This window comes from Giraffa tippelskirchi, chromosome 1, assembly GCF_054371585.1.
Source record: "Giraffa tippelskirchi isolate mGirTip1 chromosome 1, T2T-mGirTip1v1.2.pri, whole genome shotgun sequence".
Taxonomy (NCBI): domain Eukaryota; kingdom Metazoa; phylum Chordata; class Mammalia; order Artiodactyla; family Giraffidae; genus Giraffa; species Giraffa tippelskirchi.
This window is the reverse complement of record NC_137275.1, coordinates 177,976,955-177,995,064: the sequence shown is the minus strand read 5'-3', so window position 1 is coordinate 177,995,064 and position 18,110 is coordinate 177,976,955. Positions and strand designations below refer to the sequence as shown.

At 43.0% G+C, this 18,110-nt stretch overlaps 1 protein-coding gene, 1 non-coding gene and 1 pseudogene across 7 annotated transcripts in view; 1 reads left to right on the top strand and 2 right to left on the bottom strand.

Moving 5' to 3' along the window:
* The window catches only part of RECK (reversion inducing cysteine rich protein with kazal motifs), a 78,096-nt gene extending 77,716 nt beyond the window's left edge, over positions 1-380 (bottom strand). For all 6 annotated transcript variants that reach the window (XM_081508697.1, XM_081508728.1, XM_081508717.1 and 3 more), the window contains exon 1: positions 207-380. Coding sequence is in view for 2 of the 6 variants with exons in the window: in XM_081508679.1 (XP_081364805.1) it covers positions 207-306 (100 nt within the window). In the remaining 4 variants the exon portion in view is untranslated. The remainder of the gene's footprint in view (positions 1-206) is intronic.
* A 6,818-nt stretch (positions 381-7,198) lies between these two features.
* On the top strand, positions 7,199-7,323 carry LOC145521942 (U6atac minor spliceosomal RNA). Its single transcript, XR_014065764.1, has one exon. It is a non-coding gene; the product is annotated as a U6atac minor spliceosomal RNA (small nuclear RNA).
* Positions 7,324-10,625: 3,302 nt separating this feature from the next.
* On the bottom strand, positions 10,626-11,577 carry LOC145516384 (olfactory receptor 13C7-like; annotated as a pseudogene).
* Between the last annotated feature and the right edge of the window lie 6,533 nt (positions 11,578-18,110).

Below are 18,110 nucleotides of genomic sequence, written 5' to 3'. Positions count from 1 at the left end.
GGGCGGAAATAGGGAGGGTGGAGAGGGGTCCTGCTCGCCCCGCCTCAGTCCCTCCTGCCGCCTGCTGGGACCTCCCGACCCTGGGTCACCAGACTTGGACCGGGTCTGGGGGTCGCCGGCACCCCCGACCCCTGCTTCGCGCCATCTTGGAGCGCTGAGACGATCGCTCTGGACCTCCCCGAACCGCTGCTCCAGCAGTTACTCACCCGCACTGCCCGGGGCCAGGCTCCCTGCCACCTCCGCGACCCCAGCCACCGTCAGGAGAAGCAGCAGCGCGCCTCGCGGGGAGGCCCGCACGGTCGCCATATCCAGGCCTGGGGCTCCAGGGCCGCTTGATGCTCGGACCCAGCCCGCCCGCCGCGGCAACTCGCGGAGGCCCCGCCCTGGTGGCCCGGACCCTTGATGATTGGCTGCGGCGCTAAGCCCCGCCCCTCGGCCGCAAGGATTTTCCAAAACCTGCTGGGGGCGGGAACCTGCCTGAGACCCCGCTCTTTGTTAAGGCCCAGCTAGCTATCTGTCCGCTTCTGCGGCGGAATCTGGCAGCCGGCGTTCTCCAAGAGGCGAGTCAGAGGATGTCAGGGCTGGGAGGGTCCTAAGAACTCCTCGACCTCCCGAGGTTTGCAGATGTGGTCACTGAGGCTCAGCGAAGAGACCATCAGCCCAAGGTCACACCGCAAGTTCTCCTGAGAACTGGGGCACAGGCCAAGGCTGAACCAAAGGGACTTGTCCCTTTCCCGTACTTCAATGATCTTAATATCCTTTCTGCCGGACGCTGCCTCACACCCCAAGAAGGCGTGTGATCCGGGACAACTCCACCTCCCCTGAAATCTGAGGGGCTCTGCCTCTGACAATCTCCTGACAAGAGCCCCAGGCAAGAATTCGCCACCAAACCTCTTCAGCACGTGTAGCCTCACTGTGTCTCTGATGTTCTAAGGACACCTGACGTTCCCATCAGGAGAATGTGGAGAGGGGAATGCTTGTGTAGCTAAATATGGAGAGCCTTGACGGCCAGGCTGGGTTTAGACTTTAAGAGACAATTTGGAGGTGGGTCCGCTTATTATCAAAGCGTTCTCCAACCCCCACCCCATTCCTGTGTCCCTCTTTCTCTCCCTCTCCTTTCCTTTTGTCAATTATGTAATACCTTTTTTCCTTTCCTCTTCCTTAAAAAAACAAAAAACAAACATAACCACAGTTACATTTTAAAATATGGAATATCATTAAATATCCAGTGTTTACATTTTCCTTATTGTCTCATAATTTCCTTTTACAGTTTTCAAGTTCCAGCCAAAGTCCATGTATAGAAGTTAGTTTGTATGTCCTTTAGGTCTCTATCTATTCTCTCCTTTAGGAAAATGTGAATAAGTTACAATAATCTTTCTAAAACTTTTGCTCTGGCAACAACCCTCTTGCTTCTCTGAGAGACCACCTCTTTACTTACAGGATGGAATGATGTACAGTTATTCAACGTAGTATCAGAGGCTCTCAGCATTTAGACCCAATCACCTTTACCAGTTTCATCTCACCTTATATCCCACTCCTCCCTAGGAGAGAAGAGTCAAAAAACCTAGAGTTGCGCTGATACGGTAGCCACTAGCCACATGGGGCTGTTGAGTACTTGAAACATAGCAATTCCAAACTGAAATATGCTGGAACCGGATTTAGAAGACTTAGTATGAAAACAAGAACCTTGCTTATTTAACTTATATGCGGAGTACATCATGCGAAATGCCAGACTGTACAAAGCATAAGCTGGAATCAAGATTGCAGGGAGAAATATCAATAACCTCAGATATACAGATGACACCACCCTTATGGCAGAAAGCGAGGAGGAACTAAAGAGCCTCTTGATGAACGTGAAAAAGAAGAGTGAAAAAGCTGACTTAAAACTCAGCATTCAGAAAACAAAGATCATGGCATCTGGTCCCATCACTTCATGGCAAATAGATGGAGAAACAATGGAAACAGTGACAGACTTTATTTTTGGGGGCTCCAAAATCACTGCAGATGGTGACTGCAGCCATGATATTAAAAGATGCTTGCTCCTTGGAAGAAAAGCTACGACAAACCTAGCATATTAAAAAGCAGAGACATTACTTTACCGACAAAGGTCCATCTAGTCAAAGCTATGGTTTTTCCAGTAGTCACATATGGATATGAGAATTGGACCATAAAGGAAGCTGAGCACCGAAGAATTGATGCTTTTGAGCTGTGGTGTTGAAGAAGACTCTTGAGAGTCCCTTGGACAGCAAGAAGATCAAACCAGTCAATCCTAAAGGAAATCAGTCCTGAATATTCATTGGAAGGACTGATGCTGATGCTGAAACTCCAACACTTTGTCCACCTGATGTGAAGAACTGACTCATTGGAAAAGACCCTGATGCTGGAAAAGATTGAAGGCAGGAGGAGAAAGGGATGACAGAGGATGAGGTGGTTTGATGGCATCACTGACTCGATGGACATGAGTTTGAGCAAGCTCCGGGAGTTGGTGATGGACAGGGAAGCCTGGCGTGCTGCAGTCCATGGGGTTGCAAAGAGTCGGACACGACCGAGTGACTGAACTGAAAATGTTATTAAAACTAATTTCACCTTTTTTTAAAAACTTGTTTTTGTTTTAAAATGACTTTATTTTTTAGAGTGGTTTTAGGCTCACAAAAAAACTAAGCAGAAGTTACAGAGATTTCCCATATACCCCCTGCTTCAACATATAATATACTCACAGACCCCTCCACTATCAACATCCAACACCACAGTGGTGCATTTGTTACAACTGATACTTCAATGACACATCATTATCGCCCAAAGTCCCCAGTTTACCTTAGAGTTCATTCTCGGCTTTACACATTCTATGAGTTTTGACAAATGTATAATGACATGTAGCCACCATTATTCTTTTTACTTTTTTTAATGTGACTATTAGAAAACTTAAAATTACATATGTGGTTCACTTTGGGGTTCATATAGTTCTATTGTACAGTGCTGATGTAATTACTTTTCATTCTAAACAAAGGTTAATGCTCAGAGATCATCTTTAAAGTGGCACTTTTATTTTTTTTATTTTAAATTAGTTTATTTATCTATTTTTTAACTTTACAATATTGTATTTGTTTTGCCATACATTGCCATGAATCCACCATGGGTGTACATGTTTTCCCCTTCCAGAACCCCCCTCCCACCTCCCTCCTCATCCCATCCCTCCAGGTCATCCCGGTGCACCAGCCCCAAGCGCCTTGTATCATGCATCGAACTAAAGAGGCATTTTTAAAAAATGTTACTCATCAAAGATTTTGTCCTGAGCTCAAAACATCTTTCTATATTTCAGATAAATAAAACCCATCAAATCTTTTGATTCATCTTTGTGTACTATAGTTCAGTCGCTCAGTCGTGTCCGACTCTCTGCGACCCCATGAACTGCAGCACGCCAGGCCTCTCTGTCCATCACCAACTCCCGGAGTCTACCCAAACCCATGTTCATCGAGTCGGTGATGCCATCCAACCATCTCATCCTCTGTCGTCCCCTTCTCCTCCCGCCCCCAATCCTACCCAGCATTAGGGTCTTTTCCAATGAGTCAACCCTTCTCATGAGGTGGCCAAAGTATTGGAGCTTCAGCTTCAACATCAGACCTTCCAATGAACACCCAGGATTGATCTCTTTTAGGATGGATTGATTGGATCTCCTTGCAGTCCAAGAAACTCTCAAGAGTCTTCTCCAATACCACAGTTCAAAAGCATCAATTCTGCGGCGCTCAGCTTTCTTCACCGTCCAACTCTCACATCCATACATGACCACTGGAAAAACCATAGTCTTGACTAGACGGACTTTTGTTGGCAAAGTAATGTCTCTGCTTTTAAACATGCTATCTAGGTTGGCCATAACCTTCCTTCCAAGTAGTAAGCGTCTTTTAATTTCATGGCTGCAGTCACCATCAGCAGTGATTCTGGAGCCCAAAAAAGTAAAGTCTGACACTGTTTCCACTGTTTCCCCATCTATTTCCTATGGAGTGATGGGACCAGATGCCATGATCTTAGTTTTCTGAACGTTGAGCTTTAAGCCAACTTTTTCACTCTCCTCCTTCACCTTCATCAAGAGGCTCTTTAGTTCTTCTTCACTTTCTGCCATAAGGGTGGTGTCATCCGCATATCTGAGGTTATTGATATTTCTCCCGGCAATCTTGATTCCAGCTTGTGTTTCCTCCAGCCCAGCGTTTCTCTCCCCATAATTTTACTTTTGTTTCTTTATAAAGTATTTCAAGTAAGCTTCCTGCAGAAATCATATAGTTGGTTGCTTTTTTAAAAAAATTTAATATGATAATATTTGCCTTTTAGTGCGAGGGTTTGGATTTAATGTAACTACTGATATATGGTTGAGTTTAAATCTATCTTGCAATTTGTTTTCTATTTACTCCAGTTGTTCTTTTTTCCTTTTTCCTACTTTTCCTACCTTCTCTCAGAATAATAAAGTGTTTGAAGTGTTGTTTTTATTATTTCATTATATCTCTTCTTTTGGCTTATCAGCTCTACTACTTTTATTTTTCAGTAGGTGCACTAGAGTTTATAGTATACAGTTTAACTTATTACAGTCCACCTTCAAATAATAATTATCACTTCATGTCAAATGTAAGATGTGACGCCAGTATACTTCCATTTTCTCCTCCCTTCTTTTGTGCTAACATTATCATACATTTTCCTTCCACGCACTGTTATTATTTTGCTTTAAATAGTCAATTATTTAAGAGATTATAAAATGAGAAACTGTGTTTTATATTTACCCATATGTCAAGCATTTCTGATGCTCTTCATTCCTTTATGTAACTCCAGATTTCTCTCTGGTATCTAGAGGAAGAGAAATATTTTGATTAAGAACATGGCAGGTTTTGCTGATTTTAATTAACTAGGACCCCATACATTGGTTTGGGGAGTTTATGCATACTATTAATACATTCCTGAAGTTAATTTTTAATGGAAATGATTTTTCTCAGTTTATTTAGCTTAAACACATTTTCTTATCAATCAGAGACAGTCCCTCCACTCCCATCAGTCCCCAGCAACTTGACTCACTGGGATGGGGAAGGAGGCAAGCCCCTGGAAAGGGAGGCTGTAGTGGGCTGGGACACGGAACCCAGAGGGGCTTGAAAATATGAGATAAGAGGGGATCTGAGCCTTGTCTCCCATAGAGCTCAGAGAAGTGACATACCTCATAAAGTTCCCCTGCACTTAGCATAATGGGCATGTAGAGGAGAAATGGCTGCAAATGTGTCCTGTTCCTTGCTCCCCACCAAGAATGACACAGAAGAGGAGCTAAGTGTTTTCTGTCCCTGGTGGCTCAGATGGTAAAAAATCTGCCCAACAATGCAGGAGACTCGCGTTTGATACCTGGGTCAGGAAGCTCCCCTGGAGAAGGGAACGGCAACCCACTCCAGTATTCTTGCCTGGAGAATTTCATGGACAGAGGAGCCTGGCGGGCTACAGTCCATAGGATTGCAAAGAGCTGGACACAACTGAGTGACCAACATAGGAGCTGAGAGAGCTGAGAGCCCAAAGAGGCCTCAAGATCAGAACAAGGCGGCTGTAACTGGTATCTGCATGGTCTGTACAACTGGATGCCAGATGAGAATGCAGGTATCAATAGGGATTGATTATGACAACTGAGGTCCAGATGTCCTGCCTTCTTCCCCAGTCCCAGCTGGTGAGTTTAACTCTATATATTTTCCTCTCAAAACTATGGAGGGGGTTGGGGAGAGGCCTTGACTCAGCTGAGATCCTACTGAATTGACTGAGATTAAGTTTCGGTCGTTCAGCAGGAAGGGGACTTGCAGAGACAAGTAGCTGTCCATCAAAGATTTGTGCAGCCCTGCTAGAAACTGTTGCTTAGAAGCAACTGCCCAGCCAGAGCAAACATTTTCTGAGTGCTATCATGTTCTCAGTTCGTTTACTGACTGTGAATATAACCTTGGAGAACAAAGGATCCCATGCCTTGGAGCAGAATCGGTGTATCTGACAGTCCCATTGCCCCTATGTTGAGATCTCACAGGACAGAGAGAAGCCCTAACGCCAAGTCATTCAATAACAACACATTATAAAACTTAACATTGTGACCTCAGTCTGTGATACTGGTACAATATCTTGCCAGTGTCCAGTATGCCCTCTAAACATATGAGCTTGTGAGTATGAAATTGTCCCCATTCTTTACTTTCCTTGCCTGCTTACTTCAGCAATTTTCAAACTTAAAAAATATTATTTTTATTTTTTAGCAATGGAACCCTTATCTCAACAAAATCTTACAGAGTCTTACCATATAAAATAGAATAAAAAAGCTGCATTTCAGTGCTACATTTATTTTCTCAGTTCAAATATATAATTAATAATAATTAATTGGTTCAAAGACAACAAATGAGAATTCAGATAATAAATGAAATTTTGATGAACACAAAAACTTGCAATTGGGAATTATGTATGATAATTGTGGGCTTCCCTGGTAGCTCAGCTGTAAAGAATCTGCCTGCAATGCAGGAGACCCTGGCTCAATTCCTGGGTTAGGAAGATCCCTGGAGAAGGAATAGGCCACCCTCTCCAGTATTCTTGGGCTTCCCTGGTGGCTCAAATTGTAAAGAATCCACCTGCGATGTGGGACGCCTGGGTTCTATCCCTGGGTTGGGAAGATCCCCTGGAGGAGGGCATGGCAACCCACTCCAGTATTCTTGCCTGGAGAATCCCCATGGACAGAGGAGCCTGGCGGGCTATATTATAGTCCATGGGGTCCCAAAGAGTTGGACACGACTGAATGACTAAGCACAGCACAGCATGATACTTGTAGTCACACCAATTTTGGCTTCCATTTCTGTACTTTGTTTTGGTTGCCTGCTGTAGAGAAAATCCTGCTTCATATAGATGAGTAGCTTGCAAGGTCATGGTTTTTGAACTAGCCCACCTTGCGTTCTCTGACTACTCTTTGTTCAAATTAACATGGTACCTTGAAAAAGAAATACTGAGAGATTTTTATTTCAATACTGACTCAGGAACACTTATGTCCATACCAAAACCTGCACATGGATATTTATAGCAGCTTTGTTCTTAACTGCTAAAACTTGGAAGCAACCAAGATGTCTTTTAGTAGGTTAAGTGGTTAAATTAACTGTGATACCTCCATACAATGGAAGATTGTTGAGCAATAAAAAAAAATGAGCTAATCAAACCACAAAGAGTGTTGTATGGAAGGAGAGAAGGTTAGCACCCATCTTGACAATGATGGAAGAGGCCCTTGGGCCTGACAACACGCAGACGGTTAAGGCATTGATACTAATTTGTGGCGTCTAACCACTATTTTTAAAAGAGGATGGTGGCAGCAGAGGATGAGATGGTTAGACAGCATCACCAACTCAATGGACATGAGTCTGAGCAAACTCCGGGAGACAGTGAAGGACAGTGAAGCTTGGTCCATGGGGTCGCAAAAAGTCAGGCATGACTTAGCAACTGAACAGAACAGAATAATAATCATGACGTTAGAAATTAAAAAAAAAGAAAACCAATACCAGCAGCAAAAAAAAAACCAACACAAAAAGACAGGGATGAAACTTAAAAGGCATATTTCTGAGTGAAAGAAGCCAATCTGAAAAGGTTACATACCTTCAGATTCCAACTCTATAACATTCTGGAAAAGGCAAAATTATGGAGACAATAAAAAGATTAGGGATTGCCAGGGGCTAAAGTGGGAGGGAGGGGTGAAGAGGCAGAGCACAGAGGATTTTTAGGTCAGTTAAAGTGTTCTGTTTAAAACTATAATGCTGGATACATGTTATTATACATTTGTCCAAACCCACACACCAGGAGTGAACTCTAAACTATGAACTCTGGGTGATGATGTGCCAATATAGATTCACTGATTATAACAAAGATACCATTCTGCTGATGGATGTTGACAGTAGGAGAGGATGTGGGCGGAGGGGTACTTGGCATATGGGAACTCTCAGTGCTTCCTGCCCAGTTTTGCTGTGAACCTAAAATTGCTCTAAAAAACAAACTGTATTGATTTTTAAAATGCCAATTCGACATTAAAAATAAGAAAAAAATATTGATTCACTAATAAAGTTTGGATAATTGCTCAGATTCCTTATCATAAATGTAGTCAGAGAAGTAACACCCCCAAATGTCTGGTTAACTCCAATACTACATATAATGTGACATTATTACTGTGTGACTACTTACATGTTCCTTTGTCATTGTGCAATTGGCTATGACACTATGATGAGAACATCCACTAGGCAGATGATTCTGAGCTTTGCCCAACGCTTAATTGGAAACAGTGCACATTTGTATTCCTTGGTACTATTATACGTAAGCAGTTGAGCGTAGGCTTAGATTTGAGAAATGATCAGTGCAGATTTACACTTTTTCGAATCAAGGACACATTCAAAGAAGATAAAAGAAATATGCAGAGATGGTAGGAAAAGATTTATTCTGAGGTCTATGAAAAGGAATCAACTCAACAACACATATACTATTGTGATAAGTGGTTTCTTGTGTGTCAAAAATCAAAATGCAAGTTTGTGTGTGTCCATGGTCTTACTTAAAAGTTATTTAGTTTATACATTAAAGAAGCTCAAATCAAATATCTGTAGAACCCAACAAACTTCCATTTGGGAGCAGCTTGATTCTTGCTTGATTAGACTATATTATTCAAGAGTTTTGTACGAGAATTTTGTGTGTTGGAACATGTCTATTTTAATTCTGATACCCTCTTTCTCTTCCAAAATAATGAATCATGCTCTCTCCCACAGCTGGAATAAATATTTCATTCTGTTGTCTTTTTTTGCTTTGTGTAATCATGAGTACTGGAGTGGGGTGCCATTGCCTTCTCCGAATCATGATGGTGTTTACGTTTAATTCTAATCCATCCTGTTTCTGGCAGCATGTGGTGTGATGTATGGATCAAAGGCAAACCTTCATTCAGTTGAATGTCGCTGTTGTCCCACTGTTTATTAAAAACTGATTCCTCTTCATGCTATTTTGACCTGATATGTATATGTATTAAATTCTTGTAGTTGGAATTAATTTTCTGGTATCTCATAACCATTGATTTTACACACACACAAAAAAAACCACTTAACCACTTTTTAAAATAAAGCCAGTGGTCTGTTGTTCAGTAATTGTCACATTTTAGTAAGTTCAAATCTGGCAGGAAGACCCCAACATCATTACCTTCAAAAGATCCTTGTTCAATTATACTTTACAAGCTCTGTAGAGTCTTCTGGGGAATTAAAAATACTAAACAACTTTGTTTCTAAGCCCAGTTTTCCTATTGGCCTTACCACAGACACAGTGAAATTTGAATTGTTGTAGGGTAGAGACCAGGAACGTGCATATTAAAGAAGTTCTTCCATTTGTTACAATTTGAGAGCTTCCACCTTAAAAATTAAGGTTATTGTCTTATATTTATACTCTCAAGCCCCTGGTCCATCACTCTGCCTTCCTTTACACTCACACAACACTCATCACTTTTTCCTTGACACAGACTGTCATGTCTGGAATTATATTTGTTCTCAATTACTTGGTACTTTTACTACTGTAAATAAGATATTATTTCTGTTTTTATTTTTGCTCTATATTGATGGAATGTAAGAATACAATTGACATTTGAGAAGTTATTTCTATATCCTTAACTTTCCTGAACTCTTAGTACTGATAATATATTTCTAGCTAATACTTAGAAATACATTCATTATGTTTTCTGTAGAAATTAACGTCTGTTTCTTCCTCTGCTATGTTAATGCCTCTTATTTTGTACTTGACAACATTTTTATATCTATCTGCATTTGACTGCACTTTAGCTATTTGAAATGGGAATGGCTGGTTTCTGGTCAGGCATGGAAGAAGCTTGGGAGATGCCATACTGTACTAACAAGCAAAAATCTGAACAGATTTATTGATAAACCAACAATTCTTCTTAGATCTGTAAGAGAAGTGAGGTCACAGGGCAAACTGCTACCCCCAAATTGGTGAAAGCAGCCTGGGTTGCTGATGCTGGAGGACTTGGTACCTGCAGGAGTTGCTTCCTTGCCTCTCTCCTCAGTCCCTTGTTCCTAGTCCCAAGTCTTGCAGGGCCTACTACTCAGAGGTGCAGCATCACCCAGGAACTTGGCAGAGATCCAGAATCTCCAGCCTTACCTCCTACTCAATGAATCTGAATCGGTATTTTCACAACCTCCCCAGGTGACTCAGGAACCTTTTCAGGTTTCACAAGTCCTGACCTCAGGAGCTTGCAGAAATGTCCACCAGATGGCAGATTTGCAGCAGGCACAGGTATCCAGAGACACCACCGGCCACCCAAGTTCATTGGCATAAAGCAGCTATGATGTGATGTCACCGTGGGTATGCACAAAGTCAACAATTTCTAGCCAGCACTTCTAGAAATGCGAAGCTCCTTCCTTCTAGGTTCTTAGATAGAAGCTTCCATTGCCTATGAAACAAAGGCATGAGGGTCAGTCTACTTTTTAGTTTTAGTCACATGGTCCACAATGTGAACCTTGGGAGACTCCCTTCTCTATGCTGGGTTCTCACTTCTCTACCAGGACAATGGGGAGTTTGGAGACCATGTGTTCTGGAGTCTGAAATTCTATGACAGTCACTCACTGCTAGGTTTTCTGACTCACCAGGTTCCTCACAGCAGCCTTCACATCCTTGTTCCTCAGGCTGAAGATGATGGGGTTGAGCATGGGGGTCACCACCCCACAGAAGAGGGAGGTGAGCTTGTCTGCAAGGTCCTGTTTGTCTGCCCCTAGAAGGTCCTTGGATTTGGCCTTCCCATACATGAAGAGGATGGTCCCATAGAAGATGATCACAACTGTGAGGTGGGCAGAGCAGGTGCAGAAGACCTTTTTCTTCCCTACTGCTGAAGGGATCCTCAGGACAGTAGCAATGATGAACACATGGCAGAAAAAGATGAACAGAACTGAGATGCCCATGAAAATAACAGTTGTTATCCCTATGCTGATCACATTGATAGAGATGTTAGCACAGGCCATGGCACTTCAGGACAGCCAGGATCTCACAGGTGAAGTGGTTGATGACGTTGTCCCCACAGAAGGGCAGCCTCACAGCCTGGGTTGTCTGAACTACAGAGTTGGTGATACTAGCTGCTCAGGAGCCAATAGCCATGGGCACATAGGCAGCCTCACTCATGATGACAGAGTACCTTAGGGAGTTGCAGATGGCTACATAGCGGTAAAGTGCCATCATGCTCAGGAGCACATACTCTGTTCCCACCATGGTGAAGGAGAGGAACATCTGCACGGCACAGGCTGAGAAAGAGATGGTTTTCCTGGGAGTAAGGAAGCCATCTAGGACTAGAGGGATGGAAGAGCTTGTGTAGCAGATGTCCAGGAAGGAGAGGTTCCCCAGGAAGAAGTACATGGGTGTGTGCAGGCGGGAGTCAAAGATGGTCACAAGGATGAGGACCCCATTGCCCAGCAGGATCACCAGGTACATGAGCAGGATGAGCACAGAGAGCTTTCTGCAGCTTTGGGTGGGCCAATAGGCCCAGGCAAATGAACTCTATCGGGGGGAGGTCTGATTGGACCTGTCCATTATGCCTCTGCTCTGTCACCTGCAGGAACTCAGAAGCTCAACCTCAGCATTCTCTGACTGATGTGCTGGCTTGCTAGTGAGGAAGGCCCTCTCTGCTGAGCAAGAGGAAAACAACTTTAACAATGATGGTTTCTCTGCGGTTCTCAGTAAGATTCAGGGGACTAGAAAAGAATCTAGTTTGTCATCTTAAGCCACCCTCTGTGCAAGAGACATCTGAGATGCCCCTGTGGTGATTTAATTTACCTGATCAGACATACTCATTTCTACTGAAATATCCTAGATGGTGGACTTCTCTTGTTAAATCTTGGTCAGAGAGAGTAGCATTGTAACATACATTGTTGTTCAGTCGCCCAGTCAAGTCCTATTCTTTGTGACCCCATGGACTGCAGCATGCTAGGCCTCCCTAACCCTCACCATTTCCTAAAGTTTGCCCAAGTTCATGTTCATTGCACTGGTGATGCCATCCAGCCATCTCATGCTCTGATACCTTCTTCTCCCTCTGCCCTCCATCATTCCCAGAATCAGGGACTTTTGCAATGAGTCATCTGTTCATATTAGGAGACCAAAATACTGGAGCTTCAGTTTTAGCATCAGTCCTTCCAATGAGTATTCAGGGTTGATTTCTCTAAAGATTGACTAGCTTGATCTCCTTGCTGTCCAAGGGACTCTCAAGAGTCTTCTCCAGCACCACAGTTCAAAGGGGCATCAATTCTTTGGTGCTCTACCAACTCTCACAACCATATGTGACCACTGGGAAGACCATAGCCTTGACTATATGGACCTTTGTTGGCAGAGTAATGTCTCTGCTTTTCAACACACTGCCTAGGTTTGTCACAGCTTTCCTGCCAAGAAGCAATCGACTTCTAACTTCATGGCTGCAGTCATCATTCACAGTGATTTTAGAGCCCAAGAAGAGGAAATCTGTCACTACTTCCACCTTTTCCCCTTCTATTTGCTATGAAGTAATGGGGTCGGATGCCATGATCTTAGTTTTTCTTAATATTTAGTTTTAAGCTGGCTTTTTCACCCTCCTCCTTCACTCTCATCAAGAGGTTCTTTAGTTCCTCTTTGCTTTCTGCCATTAAGGTGGTACCATCTGCATATCTGAGGTTGTTGATATTCCTCCCACCTATCTAGATTCCAGCTTTTAACTCATCCAGGCTGGCATTTCTCATGATATGCTCAGCATATAGGTTAGATAAACAGAGTGACAACAGACAGCCCTGTCATACCCCTTTCTCAATCCTGAACCAATCAGTTGTTCTATACAGGGTTCTAACTGTTGCTTCTTGACCCACATACAGGTTTCTCAGGAGACAGGTAAGATGGTCTGTATTTCCATCTCTTTAAGAGCTTTCCACAGTTTGTTTCCACATGTACATTACCACATGTAAAATAGCCACCCAGTGGGAATCTGCCATATGATGCAGGGAGCTCAATCTGGTTGGTGCCCTGTGACAACCTGGAGGAGTAGGATGGGGTGGCAGGTGGGAGTTGGAAGGGAGTTTCAAGAGGGAGGGGATATATGTATCCCTATGGCTGATTCATGTTGATGCATGGCAGAAACCAACACAACATTGTAAAAAAATTATTCTCCAGTTAAAAATAAATACATTAAAAAAAAAAATCTTCGTCAGAAAAGTGAGACCAGGTTCACTTCATGCTTTTCTCCCTTGGTGTCCAGGGCTGGTGAAATGATCAGCCCTGAAGCCACAGCTCTTGGCAGGCTTTCTTTGCTTCATGATATCCTCATAGAAACACCTTTTGACCTTCCCCTTTCCTCCTGTAATAGACAACCAGGCCCCAGGCCATCCTCTCATCTGTTTTCCTCTCTCCATTCATCAGCCAACTTGACTCAGTCACACATGACTCTGAAACCCCATAGCCTTTCAGGAATGATGCACTGGCTCCAAAAGAGACAACAGTTCCAGGGAGGGGGTACTGATGGGTCACTTTGAAAGGGCAGGCTGGATAGGAAGGTCACCTGGGGAAGGTAAGAAGGGTGAGGGCTGGACTTGGGCAGCTGTGTTGTGGAGGATGGTTGCATTCTAAGGTGTTAATAATCCCCCTGGCTGCAGTGCCATCCTGGCCAGTTTGAACTGATGCTCTGGGAAACCAGGCTGCATTTAACAGCCACCATCTCAGCCTCTGGAGAGCCCCAGTTCCCTGATTGATTTTTCATTCCATTGCCACTGAAGTCAGGCTAATGCCTCATCCCTGACTCTGAAGACCTCAACCTTAGAAAAGGGAATTCCAAACATCTAGTCTCACTGAATTTTTCTTTGCACATCCAAGCTACATCCAATAATCCAACAGTATTATTAAGCAATAATCCTGTCCACCAATGAAGATCTCATTACCTTTTTAGGAAGCCCATTCTAGCCTTATAAATCTTGTATCATCTGAAAATTTTGTCTCTTGGGTCAAATCTCTTAATATTTTCCTAGTTCTAGTTGTGCTCTCTAAGGACACATACAGCATGTCACCACTTTCTGCCCCACAATAGCTCATCAGAGATCTAAAGATAAAGATGATTCTCTTAATTCTCCTCTTTTCCTGGGTCACACCCTAGGCCAGGCAAATCCAAATGTCTATGATAGAATCCAGGCATCAGGTCTTGTTAAAGCACCCCAGATGGCTTCAATGTTTGGCCAAAGTTGAGAACACTATCCTAACTTTGTAACCCAGGTATTCCATTCTGCTGTTAGGACTTTTTAAAAACAAACAGACACCAACAGACAAACAAATCAAAGTCTTTAGAGACTTTTCGTGATTTCTTCCTGGACATTTGCTTGATCAAAAGACTTTCCTGGAATAAGAAATATCCAGTGACAGGTTTTGAAGACAAGCCATCTTCACCTTCCTTGGGCTTTTCTGAGGCCCTATTATCAGTCACATTATACCTTCTGCCCCTAAATGCAAAGGTCAGAATGACTTAAATGACATAAATGACTGACTGCCTGTCTCTCCTGACCTCTTCCCCACAAAGGTGGGGTCTGCAGGAACTCTGTCAGGGGACCCATACCTCCGAGGTCAGAGTCCCTCTCTGACCCAGGGGTTGAATGTTATGAATCACCTTGAACAGATCCTCTTCTACTGGAGGAAGGAAGACATATGGCTTATTCATGAGTGGAATCACGGTTCCAACCTCCTCCTTCCTGTCATAAGAATAAAGATGAGGAATGTTTCCCTTTGGCATCACTTAAGCCCAATAAATTTGATTTGGAAGTAATTCATGTTTGGAAATATTTTCCAAAATACTTTCTTCCAGTTCAGTTCAGTTCAGTCTCTCAGTCGTGTCTGACTCTTTGTGACCCTATGGACTGCAGCACGCCAGGCCTCCCTGTCCACCACCAACTCCCAGAGTTTACTCAAATTCGTGTCCACTGAGTCAGTGATGACATCCAACCATCTCATCCTCTGTCGTCCCCTTCTCCTCCCGCCTTCAATCTTTTCCAGCATCAGGGTCTTTTCCAGTGAGTCAGTTCTTTGCATCAGGTGGCCAAAATATTGAAGTTTCAACTTCAATATCAGTCCTTCTAATGAATATTCAGGACTGATTTCCTTTAGGATGGACTGGTTTGATCTCCTTGCAGTCCAAGGGACTTTCAGGAGTCTTCTCCAATACCACAGTTCAAAAGCATCAATTCTTCAGCGCTCAGCTTTCTTTATAGTCCAACTCTCAAATCCATATATGACTACTGGAAAAACCATAGCCTTGACTAGATGGACCTTTGTTGGCAAAATAATGCCTCTGGTTTTTAATATGCTGTGTAGGTTGGTCATAACTTTTCTTCCAAGGAGTAAACGTCTTTTAAATAGATGCACAAAAATAGTCGTAGAAACAGTTATGGGGTGGAAGCTACCTGCTTATTCAGGGCTTCCTAAAACACACCATACTGGCCATCCTTCAATTCTGGCTTTTATTATTCTGACAGACAACTGTAGACCCAGGTGTGGCAAGGTCCTAAGGGTCTAACTAGACCAACTTCCCCATCCCACTCTCAAAGAATGCAGGTCCACTACTTCTTTGATTATGGTGCTCTGGCCTCAGCTGGAATACTTGAGTGAAGCAGGCTCTCTGCTTGCTGAGGTTTATTTCACTTTAAAGTAGTTCCCAGAGACAGACAATTCTGCCTCCCTACAAATTCCATCCTGCTCTACCTTTTGCAGCCTTCAAACAAAGTTGGTTCTTTCCCCCATGCGCTCCAAATATTTAGAAAGAAGTTGGTTTGGGCAATAAGATGATAGAGAATCAACCTTGTTACTCTTACAGCATCAAAACAATGTCATATAGTTTAAAGGAATTGTCCACAGTTCCTGAATAATTGTGAGATATCTTTCTGGATAGTATGTCCCACAAGGATGGATTGTGCCGCATTCAGCACTTGCCATACCACTGAAATCATCTCTTTCCCCCCATTTTGAGACCTATTCCACTGAACAATCAAATCTATGCTTAGGGCTTCCCTAGTGGCTCAGTGGTAAAGAATCCGCCTGCCAATGCAGGACACACAGGTTGATCTGGGAAGATCCCACATGCCACAAAGCAACTAATCTCATGCTCCACAACTATTGAGCCTGTGATCTAGGGCTTGGGAGCCACAACTACTGAGCCTACTACATGCTGCAATTACTTAATCCCACTCTCCCTAGAGCCCATGCTCCGCAACAAGAGAAGCCACAACAATGAGAAGTCTGTGCACTGCGACTAGAGAGTAGCCCCTAGTTGCTGCAACTAGAGAAAAGCCCACGCAGCAACAAAGACCCAGCACAGAAAAAAAAAAAAAAAATACATAAAATACTTTTTAAAGGTACAAGGAGCAAAAACAATCCCAAAAGGTTTTTTAAAAACAAATCTATTCTTAGAAATGAGCTTGTGCTAATGAGAATCTCAGAGTCTTTATCAAAACCTTCACTTACCTTTATCAGAAACGTGGTGTGAAAGAGTGATCACTATCCTAAGGGTTGGGGACAGGCCAGTTATCAGAAATAGTTACATTGGATCTGAGGCACCCAGTGCAGGAAGAGTGGGAATGCGTCAGGCCCTGCAATTGGTGAAGGTCCAGGCCTCCCCACTCCACCTGCCTTGGTGCTCCAGGAACAATCTCCAAAGAACTGCCCATTGCCTATAGAAAGGAAATTGAGTCTCAGTTTCCTTTGGGGGACCAGTTTAGTCCCAAAAGTCATTTACAGTTTGGAAAGTGAATTGTACTCAGTTTAGAAACTTTGCATTCTTCTGAGATAAAAACCCAAAGATCCAGTTATACTGCAGGCCCTGGAGAAGGTTTTTTGCTTGCTGCCTCCCTCCCTCCTTTTCATGTCCTCTTCTCCTTTCTTTGGTCAACATATTTCTATAAAGACATCAGCCTTAGCTTGGAGTCTGATGGCCAATCATCCTGCAGCTCACTCAGCCCCCAGGTCCTTTTCCCTCAGTTGCAGAAGCAATTCTGTCACCCTCAGCCTGGACTTGCAGCAGTTTTGGAAGGAGAGTTAGAGTTTGATTTTAGGATGACTACTCATCCCCAGAGTGGTTAGGCTCCGTGAAGCATCATGCTGTGTTCTTTCTGGATCCTTCAGCTTCCTGTCCTCTGTGCATCTTCAATTCCTCATCTGAGTCACTGACAGAAGTACAACACAGGCCATGCATGGATACAGAGCCCTGAGGCTCCATGAGAGACCATCACTATGGACATTGTTATTCAAGGTGGAGTGGGAGGCAGCCACATGAAGAGGAGTAAAACACTGGCTCAGTCTTCAGGGCATTCACCCTCTGTATTGAGAAAAATGAGTTAAAAGTTAATTATGGCTCTTCTTGAGCTGGAATGTCATTTTCTTCCCTCAGACATTGGAGCTCCTGATTCTCGGGTCTTCAGATTCTCACTGAATCATACCTTGGTTTTTCTGGTGCTCTAGCATGCAGATGGCAGACCATGGAAATTCTCAGTCTCGATATCTTTTATCAATACAGTACTTCTACCCAAAAGTAGCAAAATATATGTATTTTTTTCAGGTGTAACTGGAACTTTCTCCAGGATAGATCATATCTTAGGTCACAAAACAAGTCTTAACAAACTTAAAAATGAAATTACGCCAAGTATCTTTTCTGATCACAATCAAATGAAACTAAAATCAATATCAGAAGTAAAACTGGAAAATTCAAACGTGTGGAAATTAAACAACACACTCGTAAGCAACCATTGGGTCAAAAAAGAAATAAAAAAGGAAATTAGAAAATATCTCAAGACAAACAAAAATAAAATACAATATGCCAAAACTTATAGAGTGCAGCAAAAATAGTACCAAGAGATGTGGGAAAATACTGGTTGTATTGGGCAACAACTGATCTTCAATGACACTAGAACCAAGTATTTCAGTTAATTCAAGAATAGCATAAGGAACTTGAATGCTTTTTCCAGCACATACTTCTAAAACTTCATGATATAAGTGATAAATTTAGACATAGTACAAGAGGAGAACTTACTGGATGGGAAAGACCAAAGGAAAATATGGATGAACCCATGATTGTGATG